Source organism: Hypanus sabinus, chromosome 2 (assembly GCF_030144855.1).
Source record: "Hypanus sabinus isolate sHypSab1 chromosome 2, sHypSab1.hap1, whole genome shotgun sequence".
Lineage (NCBI taxonomy): Eukaryota > Metazoa > Chordata > Chondrichthyes > Myliobatiformes > Dasyatidae > Hypanus > Hypanus sabinus.
Genome location: NC_082707.1, coordinates 134905672 through 134925757, shown reverse-complemented (window position 1 = coordinate 134925757; position 20086 = coordinate 134905672). Strand labels below are relative to the sequence as shown.

Sequence of the window (20086 nt, the reverse complement as noted above, 5' to 3'; positions counted from 1 at the left end):
TTCTGTTCTTGCACCCTTTTAAAACTCTAAACATTTTCAACCCATCTTACAGTCGATTCCAGTTATTTGTGTCATCAGTTAATCGAGCGCTTATTTGGGACAACTCATAAAGAACAAAAACTAATCAAGAAAATACCAGGGGATCCCTTCATTTATTTAGTACTCTATGCCACTTAATTGAGGCAGAAGACTGTTACCCAACATTTTCTAACTACATCAGTTGCTTGCGTTTGCAAATTAGACTCAACATAGCTTCGAGAGAACAGTTTTTAAATAGCATCAATTGCATGTGTTTATGTTCAAATAACAGCAATTTTTTTGTCACTGATCATTTGGGAGAAATAAGCAGTAAGACGATTCAGAACCGTTTGCTCACTATGGTTTTAAGCATTCAGGAATAGAGATGCCAGAAACGGCCAGGAGTGAAAATGAAAGAATTTGGCAACTTCAGCAAGTTAGAAGCTATGAAGAATGAAAGTGAATATATGGAGGATGCAATTGTCAACAGCATTGTATGAAGGCCGTCCATTATCTGCACTAGGCGGCTACACTGACTTTGTTCATTTCCGGTCAAAAGAATGCAATGCAGATGAATTAGGAACTAATACACAGTTTTATAGTACTGCAATAGTATCGGTATTGTTCTGATTCATTCTGTATTTCATTTAAATACATAATTTGTTGTTCTGTTTGTCTTATTTATATCTTTTCAACTATTTCCATGAAACTTCAACTAACTGGGCCAAAATGTACTGGCCAGGAATCCATTGTATTCCCATTTTACCCGTTTGTCAATGCTTAGAGTTATTGCTATCCTCCTCATTGTTACTAGAGTTCTGAGTTTCATGTCATCTACAAACCACGGAATTATGGCCTCTATCCCTGGATCCAGGCCATTAATACTGTGAACATTTATAGTGGTCCTAACACTGATCTCTGTGCAACACCACTGTCTACATTCCTCCTGTTATAAAAGTGATCTTCACTACTCTATTTTTCTGTCAGTTGTGTATCCATAATGCCACTGACCATTTAATCGCACGGCTCTTAATTTTAGTTGCAATTGAGTCTCTGCTTCTTCTTGTGAGTACGCAAACACAAAACATTAACTGCAAACCATCCTCATCTACACCCTATAATGAATGAATCATATCAGTGAAATGGAGGACAGGCAAAGAGTGATGGGCAGAGAGAGAAAAAAGGGGGGGGGAGAAAATAAAAATGGAATGGGGTAAGATGCCCCTCCTCCCCTTCTTACCCCATCCCTTATTTATTTATTCCCCCTTTTTTCCTCTCTCTGCCCCTCTCACAATCACTCCTTGCCTGGTCTCCATCTCCCTTTGGTGCTCCCCTCCCCCTTTCTTTCTCCCTAGGCCTCCCGTCCCATCATCCTTTCCCTTCTCCAGCTGTGTATGCCTTTTGCTAATCAACTTTCCAGTTCTTAGCTTCACCCCTCTCCCTCCTGTCTTCTCCAATCATTTCAGATCTCCCCTCCCCCTCCCACTTTCAAATTTCTTACTATCTTTTCTTTCAGTTAATCCTGATGAAGACTCTCGGCCCAAAACGTGTACTGTACTTCTTCCTATAGATGCTGCCTGGCCTGCTGTGTTCCACCAGCATTTTATGTGTGTTGCTTGAATTTCCAGCATCTGCAGATTTCCTCATGTTTGCGTCTTCAATACATGCAATTGCTGAGTTTATTTCACATTCCTTTTTAAAATACTTACTACCCTCCATTCTCAGGTACAAGTTCTCTGTGTAAGGATTGGAAGTTAGGTACAATCTCTTTAAAACCTTCAATTAACTAGAATGCTTTCTTGCAGATTATATGACACTAGCTGAAACTAACATTTAATTAAACCCCTGTGAAAATCCTTCTCACTACAGAATATAAAGTAATATAACTCAATAAAAGTTACCGAATGCTGAGATACATCATAACTGTTCTAACACCATAATGAACAGACTGCACCTGTGGACAGAAGGGAGTGCTGAGGTGAGACCAAACCAGGAGTGTTAGAAACATAGAAACATAGAAAATAGGTGCAGGAGTAGGCCATTCGGCCCTTTGAGCCTGGACCGCCATTCAGTATGATCATGGCTGATAATCCAACTCAGAACCCTGTACCTGCTTTCTCTCCATACCCCCGATCCCTTTAGCCACAAGGGCCATATCTAACTCCCTCTTAAATATAGCCAATGAACTGGCCTCAGCTGTTTCCTCTGGCAGAGAATTCCACAGATTCACCACTCTCGGTGTGAAGAAGTTTTTCCTCATCTCGGTCTTAAAGGTCTTCCCCTTTATCCTTAAACTATGACCCCTCATTCTGGACTTCCCCAACATCGGAAACAATCTTCCTGCATCTAGCCTGTTCAATCCCTTTAGAATTTTATACGTTTCAATAAGATCCCCCCTCAATCTTCTAAATTCCACTGAGTATAAGCCTAGTTGATCCAGTCTTTCTTCATATGAAAGTCCTGCCATCCCAGGAATCAATCTGGTGAACCTTCTCTGTACTCCCTCTATGGCAAGAATGTCTTTCCTCAGATTAGGGGACCAAAACTGCACACAATATTCTAGGTGCGGTCTCACCAAGGCCTTGTACAACTGCAGCAGAACCTCCCTGCTCCTGTACTCAAATCCTTTTGCTATGAATGCCAACATACCATTTGCTTTTTTCACCGCCTGCTGTACCTGCATGCCCACCTTCAATGACTGGAGTACAATGACACCCAGGTCTCGTTGCATCTCCTCTTTTCCTAATTGGCCACCATTCAGATAATAATCTGTTTTCCTGTTCCTGCAACCAAAGTGGATAACCTCACATTTATCCACATTAAATTGCATCTGCCATGAATTTGCCCACTCACCTAACCTATCCAAGTCACCCTGCATCCTCTTAGCATCCTCCTCATAGCTAACACCGCCGCACAGTTTAGTGTCATCCGCAAACTTGGAGATGCTGCATTTAATTCCCTCATCTAAATCATTAATATATATTGTAAACAACTGGGGTCCCAGCACTGAGCCTTGCGGTACCCCACTAGTCACTGCCTGCCATTCTGAAAAGGTCCCTTTTACTCCCACTCTTTGCTTCCTGTCTGCCAACCAATTCTCAATCCACATCAATACCATACCCCAATACCTTGTGCTTTAAGTTTGCACACTAATCTCCTGTGTGGGACCTTGTCAAAAGCCTTTTGAAAATCTAAATATACCACATCCACTGGCTCTCCTCTATCCACTTTACTACTTACATCTTCAAAAAATTCTATAAGATTCGTCAGACATGATTTTCCTTTTACAAATCCATGCTGACTTTGTCCGATGATTTCACCTCTTTCCAAATGTGCTGTTATCACATCTTTGATAACCAACTCGAGCATTTTCCCCACTATCGATGTCAGGCTAACCAGTCTATAATTCCCTGGTTTCTCTCTCCCTCCTTTTTTAAAAAGTGGAGTTACATTAGCCACCCTCCAATCCTCAGGAACTAATCCAGAATCTAAGGAGTTTTGAAAAATTATCACTAATGCATCCACTATTTCTTGGGCTACTTCCTTAAGCACTCTGGGATGCAGACCATCTGGCCCTGGGGATTTATCTGCCTTTAATCCCTTCAATTTACCTAACACCACTTCCCTACTAACAAGCATTTCCCTCAGTTCCTCCACCTCACTAGACCCTTGATCCCTTACTATTTCCGGAAGATTATTTATGTCCTCCTTAGTGAAGACAGAACCAAAGTAGTTATTTAATTGGTCTGCCGTGTCTTTGTTCCCTATGATCAATTCACCTGTTTCTGACTGTAAAGGACCTATTGTCTTGACCAATCTTTTTCTTTTCACGTATCTATAAAAGCTTTTACAGTCAGTTTTTATGTTCCCTGCCAGCTTTCTCTCAATCTTTTTTCCCTTTCTTAATTAAGCCCTTTGTCCTCCTCTGCTGGTCTCTGAATTTCTCCCAGTCCTCAGGTGTGCTGCTTTTTTTTTTGCTAATTTATATGTTTCTTCTTTGGACTTGATACTATCCCTAATTTCCCTTGTCAGCCACAGGTGCACTACCTTCCCTGGTTTATTCTTTTGCCAAACTGGGATGAACAATTGTTGTAGTTCATCCATGCAATCTTTAAATGCTTGCCATTGCATATCCACTGTCAGCCCTTTAAGTATCATTTGCCATTCTATCTTAGCTAATTCACATCTCATACCTTCAAAGTTACCCTTCTTTAAGTTCAGAACCTTTGTTTCTGAATTAACTATGTCACTCTCCATCTTAATGAAGAATTCCACCATATTATGGTCACTCTTACCCAAGGGGCTTTGCACGACAAGATTGCTAACTAACCCTTCCTCATTGCTCAATACCCAATCTAGAATGGCCTGCTCTCTAGTTGGTTCCTCAACATGTTGGTTCAGAAAACCATCCTGCATACATTCCAAGAAATCCTCTTCCTCAGCACCCTTACCAATTTGGTTCACCCAATCTATATGTAGATTGAAGTCACCTATTATAACTACTGTTCCTTTATTGCACGCATTTCTAATTTCCTGTTTAATGCCATCCCCAACTTCACCACTACTGTTAGGTGCCCTGTACACAACTCCCACCAGCATTTTCTGCCCCTTAGTGTTATGCAGCTCTACCCATATCGATTCCACATCCTCCAGGCTAATGTCCTTCCTCTCTATTACGTTAATCTCCTCTCTAACCAGCAATGCTACCCCACCTCCTTTTCTTTCCTGTCTATCCCTCCTGAATATTGAATATCCCTGGATATTGAGCTTCCATCCTTGGTCACCCTGGAGCCATGTCTCTGTGATCCCAACTATATCATATTCATTAATAACTATCTGCACATTCAATTCATCCACCTTGTTACGAATGCTCCTCGCATTGACACACAAAACCTTCAGGCTTGTTTTTACAACACTCTTAGCCCTTATACAATTATGTTGAAAAGTGGCTCTTTTTGCTTTTTGCCCTGGATTTGCCTGCCTGCCACTTTTACTTTTCATCTTACTACTTTTTGTTTCTACCCTCATTTTACACCCCTCTGTCTCTCTGCGCTTGTTCCCAACCCCCTGCCACATTAGTTTAAAGCCTCCTGAACAACAGTAGCAAATGCTCCCCCTAGGACATTGGTTCCAGTCCAGCCCAGGTGCAGACCATCCTGTTTATACCAGTCCCACCTCCCCCAGAACTGGTTCCATGCCCCAGAAATTTGAATCCCTCCCACTTGCACCATTTTTCAAGCCACGTATTCATCTGAAATATCCTCCTATTTCTACTCTGACTAGCACGTGGCACTGGTAGTAATCCAGAGATTATCACCTTTGTGGTCCTACTTTTTAGTTTATCTCCTAACTCCCTAAATTCACCTTGTAGGACCTCATCCCATTTTTTACCTATATCGTTGGTACCTATGTGCACCACGACCACTGGCTGTTCACCCTCCCATTCCAGAATGTCCTGCAGCCGCTCAGAGACATCCTTGACCCTTGCACCAGGGAGGCAACATATCATCCTGGAGTCTCGTTTGCGGCCGCAGAAACGCCTATCTATTCCCCTTACAATCGAAGCCCCTATCACTATAGCTCTCCCACTCCTTTTCCTTCCCTCCTGTGCCGCAGAGCCACCCATGGTGCAATGAACTTTGCTGCTGCTGCCTTCCCCTGATGAGACATCTCCCCATAAACCCCAGAAACAGTTCTGGTCTCCTTAAACAAGAAGTAGCATACTTAGATTGCAGGAAGCCTCTTAAGGTTCACCTAGAATGGCAGACCCGACATTTGGGTAGCGATTGGTTTGACTAGGCCTGTATTTCGAAGACAAGAACGAGATGACAATTCTGACAGAATTCAGCAGGTGAAAAATAGGTAGGATGTTCCTCTGGCTGTATGGGATGAAAGGGAGAGACATAAAGGTGGGAAGGTGGGTCATGTTCTTTGGATATAGATTAAAATATTTAAGGCTGAGGCACAGAAATATTTAATTTGGATAGTGGGGGGGTCAATTTTCTCACACACAAGGCTATGGAGGTCAAGTCATTAAAGATTCTTGAGAAGGAAATTGAGCAATTTCTAAATTCACAAGGAAAATGCTGAAGTGCAGAGGAGACTGTCAAGGATGTTGCCTGGATCAGAAGACTTTAGTTACAGGAAGAGGTTAGATAGGCTGAGTTTCCTTTCCCTGGAACAAAGGAGGCTGAAGGGTGACTCCTCAGTATATGCAATTTTGGGAGGCATAGCTGGATAAATATCAAAATCTCTTTTCTGTAGTAAGGGAATCAAAAATAAGAGGGCATAGACTGAAGGTGAGAGGTAAGATCTAAGGGGAAAGTTGCTTTACACAGAGATTAGTTGATATCTAAATATGCTGACAGAAGAGGAGGTAGAATTGTAAGCAATTGTAATCATGTTTAAGAGGCATTTAGACAATAGACAATAGACAATAGGTGCAGAAGTAGACCATTCAGCCCCTCGAGTCTGCACCGCCATTCTGAGATCATGGCTGATCATTCACTATCAATACCCAGTCCCTGCCTTGTCCCCATATCCCTTGATTCCCCTATCCATCAGATATCTATCTAGCTCCTTCTTGAAAGCATCCAGAGAATTGGCCTCCACCATCTTCCGAGGCAGTGCATTCCACACCTCCACAACTCTCTGGGAGAAGAAGTTTTTCCTCAACTCTGTTTTAAATAACTAACCTCTATTCTCAATCCATGCCCTCTGGTACTGGACTCTCCCAACATCTGGAACATATTTCCTGCCTCAATCCTATCAAATCCTTTAATTATCTTAATTATCAATCAGATCCCCTCTCAATCTCCTCAATTCCAGCATGTACAAGCCCAATCTCTCCAATCTCTCTGCGTAAGACAGCCCTGCCATCCCAGGAATCAACCTAGTGAATCTACGCTGCACTTCCTCAATTGCCAGAATGTCCTTCCTTAAACCTGGAGACCAAAACTGTACACAATATTCCAGGTATGGTCTCACCAGGGCCCTGTACAAATGCAAAAGGACATCCTTGCTCTTGTACTCAATTCCCCTTGTAATAAAGGCCAACATTCCATTTGCTCTCTTCACTGCCTGTTGCACTTGCTCATTCACCTTCATTGACTGATGAACTAGGACTCCCAGGTCTCTTTGCATTTCTCCCTTACCTAACTCTACACCGTTCAGACAATACTCTGCCCTCTTGTTCCTGCATCCAAAGTAGATAACTTCACATTTATTCACATTGAATGACATCTGCCAAGTATCTGCCCACTCACCCAGCCTATCCAAGTCTCTCTGTATTCTCCTAACGTCCTCTTCGCATGTCACACTGCCACCCAGTTTAGTATCGTCAGCAAACTTGCTGATATAGTTTTCAATGCCCTCATCTAAATCGTTGACATAAATCGTAAAGAGCTGTGGTCCCAATACAGAGCCCTGTGGTACCCCACTAGTCACCTCCAGCCAGTCCGAGAAACACCCATTCACGGCAGACACAAGTCAAAAAAAAGCTATAATATGGACAAATGGGCTTAGAGTAGATGGACAAAAAGATTGGTTTGGACATGGTGGGTAATAATCTTTGAAGCAGCTCACCCTGCTCTTCTTGGGCACTGGTATGATTATCACCTGATTAGATTGGTATGATTAGAGACTAGTTTAGCAAAATCCCTTGGGCTTTCCATAATAGATTACTTTTAATATAATGAATCAGAGAGCAAGAGGAGAGGGAATTTTACAAAGAATTTAAATAAGATGAGCCATAAACCAGAGTGTGGATTGGTGTAATTCTGATTTCGACTGAGGGCAAAATGAGATGCATTATAATTGCTCTGACACTATAATGCAAAATACAGCACAATCAATTCAAATTAATGTTGAATTGTTGGACATTATAGTTCAAATAAACACAACAGCCTACTTTAACCATTTATATCCTATCCTGTATTTGTGAGTAATTCCTCATTACTGCAAAGAGATTAAGCTTATAACTGACCATTTACTTATCTTGATGGTCACATTTTCAGTCTTAAATGTAGCCTATGAAGAGACTTGCTCAGATATGCTGGATGCATTAAAACTGCTTTTATAAGTTCATAGGTACGTAAGTAATTTAATTAATTGTCATTCCTTGGTTGAAACTGTTACAGAGTTAAATATAATGTTATTTGTAAATCGTCTGGAAGTTAAGAAGCAGTGAAGTAGTGAGTTCAAAGGCACAGTATTTGAATTTGGGCCAAATTCCTAGCCACCAGCAATCAGGTTACGCAATTAAAAGCATAATTCACAACATAGCATTACTTACAAAGAATTCTGTGTTATTTTGTGAATCATAAATTACATAATGATCAAGGATGAATTGTAAGCAAAAAGTTGATTCCAAATTGGTTGTGCAAGATAGACACAAAGAAGTGTACAGACTCAAGGTAACGAGGGACTCATTGTAAATTGAACACAGAATCACTGTCAAATAACTTCAAACAAATGTATTGAAGTTTCACTATATCCTCCTACCTACGTGTATTAATTGAAGACTGAATATCTGTGTAGGGCTCTATTACGACTGGATGATTGAGAAAAGCAGTGAACTCACAGCATTGACAAATAACTCTTTGTGTATAATTTGAGGCAAGCATGAGTAAAGTTTACTTTCTGAAACACATTCAAGACAATAAAGTTAACTGATTATATGAATTGTAGTGAATTAAAGAGACCTTGCAAACTCAAAGTTTCATCTGCCTGACCTAATCATCAGAAGTATTCTCATCCAGATAAAAGAAGAAATCTGCTTTGAAATTCCAAATTAAAATGAAGCTGGCAAGAGAACAACACTTATAATGTTTTCTATAAATATTCAATCATATCCGCTTATCATCTAAATTTTACACAGCTTTGAGAGAAAGGACATAATTATTACCTATGTGCAGCAGCTGTGGAATTGCAGGAGTGTTGTCGGTTGTTGGCTGCTCCTGTTCTGTGTATCCATTAAGGTTTGGATCAACAAGGAAAGAGGGCTTTTTCCTTTGTTTAATCGCCAGTGCCCTGGTCAAGTAGGGCACGTCATTGCTGCTCGGCATCAACTTCCCCACCTCTCCGTCTGAGCTAATATCATCTGTTTTTGAAACTGCCAGCAATACTCCTGACATTCTGTTAACATTAGCCAGAGCTCGGTTCCAATAGTAATTTGGGTCCTCACTCTCAGCCAATTGCTTGCTGCCTCCTTCAGCTCTGCCAGAGGACAGGGAAAGGCCGGATCTATGTGCCTCCTCCAAAAGCTGAGAAAGGACAGAGTCTGCCAGCCGTGGTGTATTAAATTCAGTTATTGCCTGAGAACGTTGAGAACATAAGGAACTAGAAAGGTCAGAATCAGCATCCAAAATGTTATTTCCAAATATTCTTCCTGAACTTTGACATCGGATGCAATCGTCCAATAAGGAAGTCAATGTCTCTTTTGGCAAGTCTGGCACACCGTCAATCTGTAACCGAAGATATCTGAGTAAGACATAGTATCCAATAAATCTATTTAATCATGTTGAAACCTTATCTCTAGATAGTCCATTTGAAGTTTTTCAGCAATTAATAAATACATACAAGAAAAAAAATTAATATAAGAAGAAATTCCTTAAACTCACCATACTTTTTTTTTTAAAAATCATCCAAAACGAGGGCCCAAGTTTAATGGAGAAGGAAAGGATTTGAAAGGGACCGGAGGGGCAACTTTTCACACTATGTATATGCAATAAACTACCAGAGAAAGTGGTCAAGACTGGTAAAATGTTGACATTTAAAAGACGTTTGGATAGATACATGGATAGGAAAGGTTCAGAGGGATTTGGGCCAAATGCAGGCAAACAAGATTATCAGTCAAGCTACTTGGTTACATGGATGAAATGGGCTGAAAGGCCTGTATAACATTCTGTATAGCTCTAAGACTGTAAAGTAGGAAAAATAACTACTCAATGTGTCAAAGCCCCTCAAACATGGAATATACTGATTGTATTTTCTTGACGTGTAAGAGAAGCATGTGAAGATGATTCAGATTCTACTTCCACCAGCAGATGCTAGAACCAGTGATCAACGTTTAACATTTAGCACTGAAGTATGATTTCATGGATAATTTCGAACAAGTTAGGCTATAGCAAAACAGACTAATTTTTTTAGCAAGATCACAGAAATTGACCTAAAAACTTGAGATTTCAGTAGAATAATGAAAGGGAACAGAATCAGTCTCCTGCAAATACTCGCCACACTCAGATGAAACACAAGAGATGCTGCAGTTGCTGGAAATCCAGAGTAACACACACAAAATGCTGGAGGAATCCAGCAAATATGGAGAGGAATAAACAATTGATGCTTCGAGCTGAGACTTTTCATCAGACCCTGCTGAGTTCCTCCAGCATTTTGTGTGTGGGGCATTAAGTTTACTATTCTACTGTTTGTGCAGAGAGCAGAGACTGTTTTCTCAGTAGCAAAGCAACAAAGGCTATGTAACCATGATGTTCAGACAGTTCAGATGATATTACTCTCCTTCTCACTCAGATATCTGTACTGTACTATCCTCATGCTCAGTCAATCCGGTGAGACTCTATGACTCATTCACAATCTGGCATCTGAAGGAAAAGTATACTAACTCTGGATCAAGCTGATATGACTATTAGATTGTGTTTTAAAAGACAGTAAAATAATAAGGTATGAACTCAATCCTGTTCCAGATTTAGTTAATCTTTATAATTCATACGTTCCTTATTGTAAAACTTGAATGAACCACTTTTCAATTAGAGCTGAACTTCCCATGTGGTTAATGAATGCTCATTTTAATTTAATCCAGTGGCATTCAGTGACAATGTTACCGAATAATTTTTGGGCCAAATGAGCGATTTGGCGCTTTGCTGTCTCCGAGTGAGTTTGGTGAGGTTTCAAGTGAAGTATGCGGCCTTGAGGCCAAAAAGCCTGGAGACAGGGCGCAAGCCCATGATCAACTCAGTTTCTTGCTGATCTTGCTGATTAAAGAATGGGGGATGTTTTAAATCATTGAGGCAAGAGGGTGTTCAGTGCTGTCTACCTGCCCATCACTGTGTGTGATGTTTTCTCTCTCTCTCTCTCTCTCTCTCCCCCCCCCCCCCCCCCCACTTTGATGCTCTTGGAGGATAGTGGCAGAGCTCTGGGTCTTAGGGAAGGTTTATAATAGTTAGATTATACACATATATATATAATTAAATCAAGTAAGTAGAGCAAAAAAAAGTAGTAAGGTAGTGTTCATGGGTTCAATGTACATTCAAAAATCTGATGCCAGCGACAAAGAAGCTGTTCCTGGATTGTTGAGTGTGTGCCTTCAGGCTCCTGGGTGATGGAAGGCCTTAACAATGGATGCTGCCTTTTTGAGGCATCACTCCTTGAAAATGTCCTGGATGCTACAGAGGCTATTGCCCATGATGGAGCTGACTTGAGTTCACAGTTTCTACAGCTTCTTTCCATCCTAAGCAATTGAACCTACACCAGACAGTGATGCAGCTGGTTAGAATGTTCTCCACGGTATATTTGTAGAAATGTCTTTGGTGACATACCAAATCTCCTCAAACTCTTAATGAACTATAGCCACTGTTGTGCCTTCTTTGTAGCTGCATTCATATGTTGGAGCCAGGATAGATCCTCAAAGATGTTGACACCCAGGAACTCAAAATTACTTACTTTTTCCACTTCTGATCCCTCTATAAGGAATGGTGACCAGTTCTTTGGTCTTACTGTGTTGAGTACAACGTTGTTGCTGTGACACTACTCAGCTAGCTGATGTATCTCTCTCTTGTACGCCCTTTCATCATCATCCAAAATTCTGCCAACAACAGTTGTGTCACCAGCAAATTTATAGATGGCATTTGAGCTGTTGCCCAGCCACTCAGTCATGGGTGTGGACAGAGTAGAGTAGTGGGCTAAGCACACACCCCTGTGGTACAACAGTACTGATCGTCAGTGAGGCAGAGATGTTAATTCCGATCCAGACAGATTATGCTCTTCTGGTGAAGAAATCGAGGATCCAATTGCAAAGGGAAGTACAAAAAACCATGTTTCGGAGCTTTTCAATCACAACTGTAGGAACGATTGTGTAAAAATTCCATGGGATTGATAAATTTAAAAATAAAATTGGATATTGATTTGTAAAGAAACAGCACTGAATGGCTACAGGGTACGCACCGAGTCACAGATAACTCTTATAAATAGCTCACAAGACATGATTAGCCAATGAACTCTTTTCAAGTAAGATTTTAATGCACAAAGATATGATAAGTAAGATGACTTAAATTGTTGTTCATTCCCTAAAATGTAAAAAATTTCCTTTTTGTGATCCTATAATTTTCCATTCTGAAGTAAATTTGAATGCTTAAATAAATACTTTTTAATATGTAATTCATTCTGTTATACATCCTTGTGCATGAAAATTTATATCTCAACACTGCTGTTTCACAGACCTTGATGAACAAAATCCTTCTCCTTGGTCTAAATACACCACTGTACAACTGGGTGTCGGACTTCCTAATGAACAGATCTCAGATAGCCAGATGCACCACCACACCTCCCTCCCCATCATCCTCAATGCAGGTGTCCCCCAGGGATGTGTGCTGAGCCTTTACTGTACACTCTGCTCACACATGACTGCATGGCCAAACATTGTCAAGTTTGCCGATGACATGACAGTGGTGCGGCTCATCACCAACAATGATGAGACAGCCTACAGAGAGGAGGTGGCAGAGCTCTGGGCAAATAACCTCTTCCTCAATATCAAAAAGAGAATGGTGGTGGTTATTGACTTCAGGAGAACTCGCACCACTCACATCACTTTATATCAGTGCACAGCAGTGGAAACTGCAAGCAGCTTTAAAGTCCTGAGAATGAACATCTCACACAAACCCTCATTGTCTCAGAATGCATCCTGCACTCTCACCAATGGCTCTACTTTCTGAGGAGACTGTCCAGAATGAGGGGTCAGTTTCCAGAACGAGGGGTCACAGTTTAAGGATAAAGGGGAAGCCTTTTAGGACCGAGATGAAGAAAAACTTCTTCACACAGAGAGTGGTGAATCTGTGGAATTCTCTGCCACAGGAAACAGTTGAGGCCGGTTCATTGGCTATATTTAAGAGGGAGTTAGATATGGCCCTTGTAGCTAAAAGGATCAGAGGGTATGGAGAGAAAGCAGGTACAGGGTTCTGAGTTGGATGATCAGCCATGATCATACTGAATGGCAGTGCAGGCTCGAGGGGCCGAATGGCCCACTCCTGCACCTATTTTCTATGTTTCTATGTTTAGAGCTGGACTATGCACATCTATGCTCACATCATTCAACTGATGTGTAGTAGAGAGCATCCTGACGAGCTGCATCGCTGCTTGGTATGAAAACTGCACTGTGGTGGGCAGGAAGACTCTACAACCGATAGTCAAAACTGCCCATCGCATCACCAGCACTAGCCTACCCACTATCAAGGCCACATATACAGAAAGGTTCCAGAAAAAACTACCCACCCTCCTCATGGACGGTTTGCCCACTCCTATCAGGGAGGTGGCTATGTAGCATCCACACCAGGGTCACCAGAGTTAAAAACTGTAATTTCCCCAAGCAGTAAGGCTGATCAACACCTCCACCTTCTAATTCACCCCTCTACACCCCCAATTATCACTACTTTATTATTTCCTGTCAGTTGCCTTAAGTTCAGACACCCCTGTACCCAGTGTCACTTAATGGATATACAATTTATATATGTATATAAGCTATTTTACATATTTATATTTATTGTGCTTTTTAAAAATTATTATTAATGTGCTCTTTATCTTTTGTGGTTTTTGTGTTGCATTGGATCCAGAGTAACAATTATTTTGTTCTTTTTACACTTGTGTACAGGAAATGATATTAAATAATCTTGAATCTTGAATCATTAATACTTCCCATCTGTACTGTTATTGTTCAGATTTGTTCCTGTTAGACAAGGCAGCTTTTGAAAGCAGAAAGATGTTGATCTGAATAGTCATATTGCAATACAATATCCTTTCAGTCATTACATAGAAGTAACAAGAGTGATTGGTACTGAGGGTGAGTGACTTGTGTTAATGCATTATCACATTGCGTATTATTAACAGCCATTGTATGTATATAACGTGAAGTACTGCATGTATTCCAATGCCTAAAGAGACATTAAGTATCACAAGGTGCTTTTTACTTTTGTGTAGAGAACTATCAGAACAATTGTGATTTTTAAATGACATTAAAATAGTTTAAACAATATGCTTTTGTAATATCTTAGCAACCTATTATTATCAGTTTAACTACAAGGAATGATTTTAAATGATATTATTGGCTCAGCACAAGCACACTTTGGTTTCCCACACCATCTCCAACTGGTGCTGCATTGTCTTCCGACATTAATACCATGTAAATAGTATGATAGGCTACACGGTTGGTTCTAAAAGCCTTCCATGTCCAGTCGATCAATTGAGAATCCCATAGATTTCTTAAATTGTAGATCTGTTACCAACCTAGTGATTTATTCCCTTTGATATACTATAGGGCAACTGATTGTATCAATAACGTCCATGTTCCTCTTCACAGTTCCATCACGCTAGTTTAGTAATTTTTTTGTGCTTTCTGTGCCAAATTATGTAAAGCTCTCTTCCCTTAACCTTAAGTATTTTTAATAAATACTCAGACAAAAAATAAGGTCTATTTTCTGACAGAAGTCTGCTGTGTTCTTATTTAACTTACTTCTCCTGGAGATAGGTACCACTAATTCTGCTATCATTACTAAGAACAAGCCAAATTCAGAAGATTGTTTTGTGGTAGAGGGTTCTGAAAGGCTAATATGTAAGTGCAACAAACAATTAGGAAAGCTGGCAGAATGGTATTGAGAACTGTATATATATAAAAAGAGGGAGTTTCAGTTAGACAGGACGTTGGTGACACCAGATCTGGAACACTGTGCGTGGCATTGGTCTCTTTATTTAAGGGAGGATATTAATGCATTAGAAAGCATTCACAAAAGATTTATTGGAAAGTTTGGTCACTTTAGCAGTCTATCCTTGGGAGTTTGGAAATGAATAACAGGACTTGATTGAAACATATAAGATTCTAATGTGATGCAAGAGTCTGCAGATTTTGAATCAGCTGAGAGAAAAAAATTACACTGCTGGAAGAACTCAACAGGTCAGACAGCATCTATAGAAGAAATGTATTGTCCATTTTTTGAGTCTGGAACTTTTATCTGTAGCAACATTTTTGTTTCAGAAGATTGTGAACTCTCATCCTCAAAGGGCAGTAGAGACAGAGTCTTTGAATGTTTTTAAGGCACATGCAGAAAGAAACTAGTTAAGTATGGAGTAACAGGTTACCATCTAGGCAGGAGTACTGAGCTGAGGTTATAGTTTGATTTTTCATTACCTTATTAAATAGTGGACTAGGCTGAAGAGATGTGGCATACTCATATTATGAACCTTGCTTAAAGTCCAACTACGAAGTATAATCTTGAAAATATATCATCAAGAGCTTAACACTGCATATTCCTAAAGGACAGAATTTGAAAGTATTCCATTCTCCACTTTAAATGGCTCTTTCATGCAAATCCTGCTAAAGAAGTGGGAGAGAAAACAAGGACTTTTCCTCCTATGATACAATTTTTAAATAATACTTCTGCTTGAACTCATGAAGGAATATCAATGTTACTGAATGGAAAACTCTGAATACATAAATGATATCAAGGCGTTGTCTGCCTCCTTCAAAAGTAGTGAGGATTCTTCTGGATTCCAATGAAAATAAATAGAAAGTCGATAACACAGCACAATGGAAATGTTCTTATGGTATTCAGGGTCCTCATTTTCCAACTGCCTGGCATTCTGTCTGTCCCAGCTTCAGAAGAACTTCTCAATTCCTCTTATCAGTGTGGCCCGTCATTCTACTTTCCACTCTAGCTATTTATTCCCACTATATAAAGATGCTTAGGAAGCTGATTAAGTACTTTTCAAAAACTGCAAAAAAATGTGAGAGGGCTATAAAATGATAATGATATTTTCATTTCAAAAACATTCCTGACATATACAGGAAATAATTAATGCCAGTAAAAATGTCAATGATACATCATATAAAGCATCATCAGTATTTCATTCTGGAACCACTTAGCACTGCATTCTTTTCAGTGAGCTGCTGACAGTCAATGATTAGAGTTCAATCACTATGTAAGATACACTTCCTAAGGATCATTCTGTTTCACTTTTCACTGCGTGAATTCAAGTCAAAGTGAGAATAAAGGTTTACATAAATACAGCATCATATTAACGATGAAGGCCTGAACAGTGAGAAGCTAGTCTGACGAACGTTGAAACAATCTTGCTGTACCGGACAAGATTGAACAAGACCATAAAAATTATTTAATGTCTGCATCAAAGTGAAATTAGCAGAGTAAGGAAACCTGTCATTAAATGGGGTCTATAATTACTCTGAAGGCAAATTGACGTAAATCTGTCCAATATCAGGCGCACAAATATCACTGGTCCAAACAATTTTAGACTCTCTGCCTTTGACCTTTTGGTAAGAATCTAATGCACACTATTATCAGATGTTCCCCTCACTCAGCTTCCTGCTGAACCAATTGACCCTTGTCCTCCTTTCCTCGCAAGATTTTATTCCTAACTGTATTCTGCATACCACACCACAATAGAGGGAAGGATTGAAGCCTCAGCTTGATGCAGCTGGAATTTCCAGTGATCAAGTCCTGGTATATTCCTGCTGTGCATTCTGGCTTAGAGATGAGACTCTTAGGAAGTATCTGTCTAAGAGTTACAGCTGCTTATTTTCTATTCAAGTCATGCCAAATGTTTGCTCTTCCAGGCACTACTCGTCACGGCTCCCCCATTTTCTTAAATAGCAGCCGAGATGAAGGAAATGATGTAGTGTCTCCTTTAAAAGTTTACTGGACTAAATTCAAAGTTAACAAAATAAAATATAAGCAATCTCTACACTTTGTCCAATGAGCAAAGAGAGAGTAGTTCATAAAAAAGTTTTCAAGCATTGGTCAGCAATCACTGTGGTCTTATTTTAAAATTTCCAATGGATATTTATCAAGATCATATATGTTATGTTTGTGGTACTGGGAAGCTGGGTGGCCATGAATAACACACACGAGAGATGGAGAGGTGAGGAACAAATGTGCAGATGTTTATTTTACTTGTAAGTCATCCACCCATAATGCCTTCTCATATTACATTCAGTATGTAACACACAGGGAAGCTTGGCAGCAACTCATAAGGGTCAAAATATACATGAATACATAACATAGCCTTCCCCTCCCCAAAAGGTTTCTCCCTCTTCTCCAGCCAGTCCAACTGCTGAACTATTAACATTCAATCGAGTAGTCATCAAATTTAACCAGCAGGAATCACTTTTTTCTAAACTAGGAAAAGAGGGTAGACTGCCTCTATTCCCAGACAAAACCCCGGGGATTATTTTGCCCATGTGCTGAGGTTTTCGTCACTAAACTAGAGATTCAATCTGTCTGGAGGCTGTGGATTCCTGTGAGGGTACCAACGACCTGAGGATGATGTCAACATTTTATCTTTTCGGGGTGTATATACAGTATAGATCATGATTTGGGCTCTGCATTATCAGTGGGAGGCACCTCAGAAAGTGCAGGTGATGGGAGAGCACTGGCTGTGTGTCAGTTGACCTTAACAAAGGTTCTGAAGTCATTGTCTCAGAATCCAGTCCCCTTTCTACAACTGGATCTGGATCGGTCAGTTTGTGTTGGTTTTCAGTTGCCTCAAAAATGGACAACAGCAGATCAACGTGCCTTCTCCAGATGTTGTGATTACTAGTTTCCACTGTGTACCTTACTGGACCAGTTAGTGTCACCACCATTGCAGGTATCCACTTTGTTCCAGAAATGTAGTTCCGGGCACGTACTCTCTCTCTCCTCCTGTGAAACTTCTGTACAGCATTTTGGCATATCTCTCTGCTTGCATTTTCTATTCATTTCTGTTCATTCATCTGTTTGTGTTTTGGAGTCTCAGCTGGTCAAGCCAGGTGCTAAGCTGTATTTTTCAACAGTGCAGTTGCTGGAACCATTTTGGTGGTGGCAGTATGTCAGCAAGAAAGTGCCAATACACTGGTTGAGAGATTCACTTCCCACTAAAGTCTTGAGGGCTTGTTTCAATGTTTAAATCATTCTGCAAGGCTATTAGTGGCTGGATGACCAAGCAACACACACAAAATGCTGGAGGAATTCAGCAGGCCATGCAGCATCTGTGGAAAAGAGCAAACAGTTGACGTTTCAGGCCAAAACACTTCATCAGGATCAGAGGGCAGCAGAGATCACAGAGGGAGAGCAGTGAGAGAGGGTTTCGCTAAACTCCCATTGAAGGGAAGATTCAAACTTCTTCAGGGTAGGCATCCCTGGAAGAGACCTCGCAGTGTAGAAACCCAATCACAAACAAGAGAAAACCTGCAGATGCTGGCAATCTGAGCAACAAACAAAAAATGCTGGAGGAACTCAGCAGGCCAGGCAGCATCTATGGAAAAGAGTAAACAGTCGACGATTTGGGCTGAGACCCTCCATCAGGACTCAGTGGCTGGATGATACGGTGCTGACCTGATGTGCCAAATATCATTTGCTTCCATAAATGCCTTGAACTCTTCATACAGGAGTTGTGGGCCATTGTTATTTACAAGCCATTGAGGAACCCCAAAATGGCTGAAGGTAGAACATAGCTCCTCAATGCATTTTTCAGAAGTAGTGCTCTTCATGATGGCAACCCTGGACTATTTGTTGTCTGCGTCCACTACAACCAAGAACTTGTGGCCTTTTATGTGCAAAATCTATGTGAATCCTTTGTCATAGTTCTTCAAACCATTTCCAAGGATACAAAGGAGAAAGTTGCGGAACAGTTCTCACTCACTGACAATTCGGGCATGTTTTGGCCTTTTCTTCAATGGTTACATCCAGTCCAAGCTGTGTGTGATCTTTCATGTAGCTCACCAAGCACTTGCTTTCTTAATGGTGGAGGAATGACAACATGATAGCCCCATAGTAAACATCTGCTTGGACTGTGAGCTCCTTCCTTCGAGGCTGGTAAGGTTTCAGTTCCATGGTTGGCTCTCCTCTCTATTCATGTCCACCACTTTAAATAGAACAGGGTCAACACGTGTGTACTTCCAGACTTGCACAGTAATCAGAGCTGTAGGACTTCCTTGAAGTAAAAGATCGCTTTTGGGGATGGCACTAGAGTTGTAAGGTCTGGATAGTACATCAACATTCAAATGGTGATTGGACTTTCTGTATTTTATACTGTACTGATGTGCAGGTAGCAACAGAGCCCAAGGTTGCATTTGACTAGCTGCCAGGGAAGGAATGCCCGCACATGGAGCAAAATTGGCATCAAAGGTTGATGATCTGTCAATAGTGTAAATCATTGACCAAAGAGGAATTGATAGAATTTCTTAATTCCAACGACAAATGCAGGTGCTTTGCGCTAAATCTGGGAATAGTGGCTGTCTGCCTTGCTTAACGTCCTTGATGCAAAAATGATTGGATGTTGTTCACCCGATGGCATGATGTGTGAGATAACTAAATGCATCACTGCCCAACTGTATTGGCAATGATGGGTTGAAGTGTGCGAGTGCTTCAGATTCTGACAAAGCTGCTTTGGCCTTTTTAGAAGTCTTTTCACAGCGATCTGTCCATTGCCAGAGTGTTAATTTATTTAAAAGCAGATGAACTTGTTACAGCACTCTAGTTGGGTTAGGAACAAACCTTGCATAGTATATTAGCAGTTATAAGAAAGATCTTAATTGAGTTACATTCTGTGGTAATGGAGCCTCCACAATTGTCTTCACCTTTGATCCATGTCTTGTGAAGCCCTGAGTTGCCAATCACATGGCTTAAGTATTCAATAGAAGGTTGAAAGAACGCACACTTGTCCTCCTGGACACTTAGTCCATGTTCCTTGCATCTTTACAGTGTACCATCCAAATTTTGTAGTTGCTCACACTCATTTTTCTGAGTAATAAGTTAGTCATCCAAGTAACGTTATGTCAACCCGCTCTGGATCTGGT

The 20086-nt window shown here is 40.6% G+C and overlaps 1 protein-coding gene across 5 annotated transcripts in view; it reads right to left on the bottom strand.

Annotated features, from left to right (window-relative positions):
* The window catches only part of fsip1 (fibrous sheath interacting protein 1), a 418033-nt gene that overhangs the window by 8585 nt on the left and 389362 nt on the right, over positions 1 to 20086 (bottom strand). For all 5 annotated transcript variants that reach the window (XM_059955503.1, XM_059955521.1, XM_059955494.1 and 2 more), the window contains one exon: positions 8924 to 9482. In XM_059955503.1, coding sequence (XP_059811486.1) covers positions 8924 to 9482 — 559 coding nt within the window. The remainder of the gene's footprint in view (positions 1 to 8923; positions 9483 to 20086) is intronic.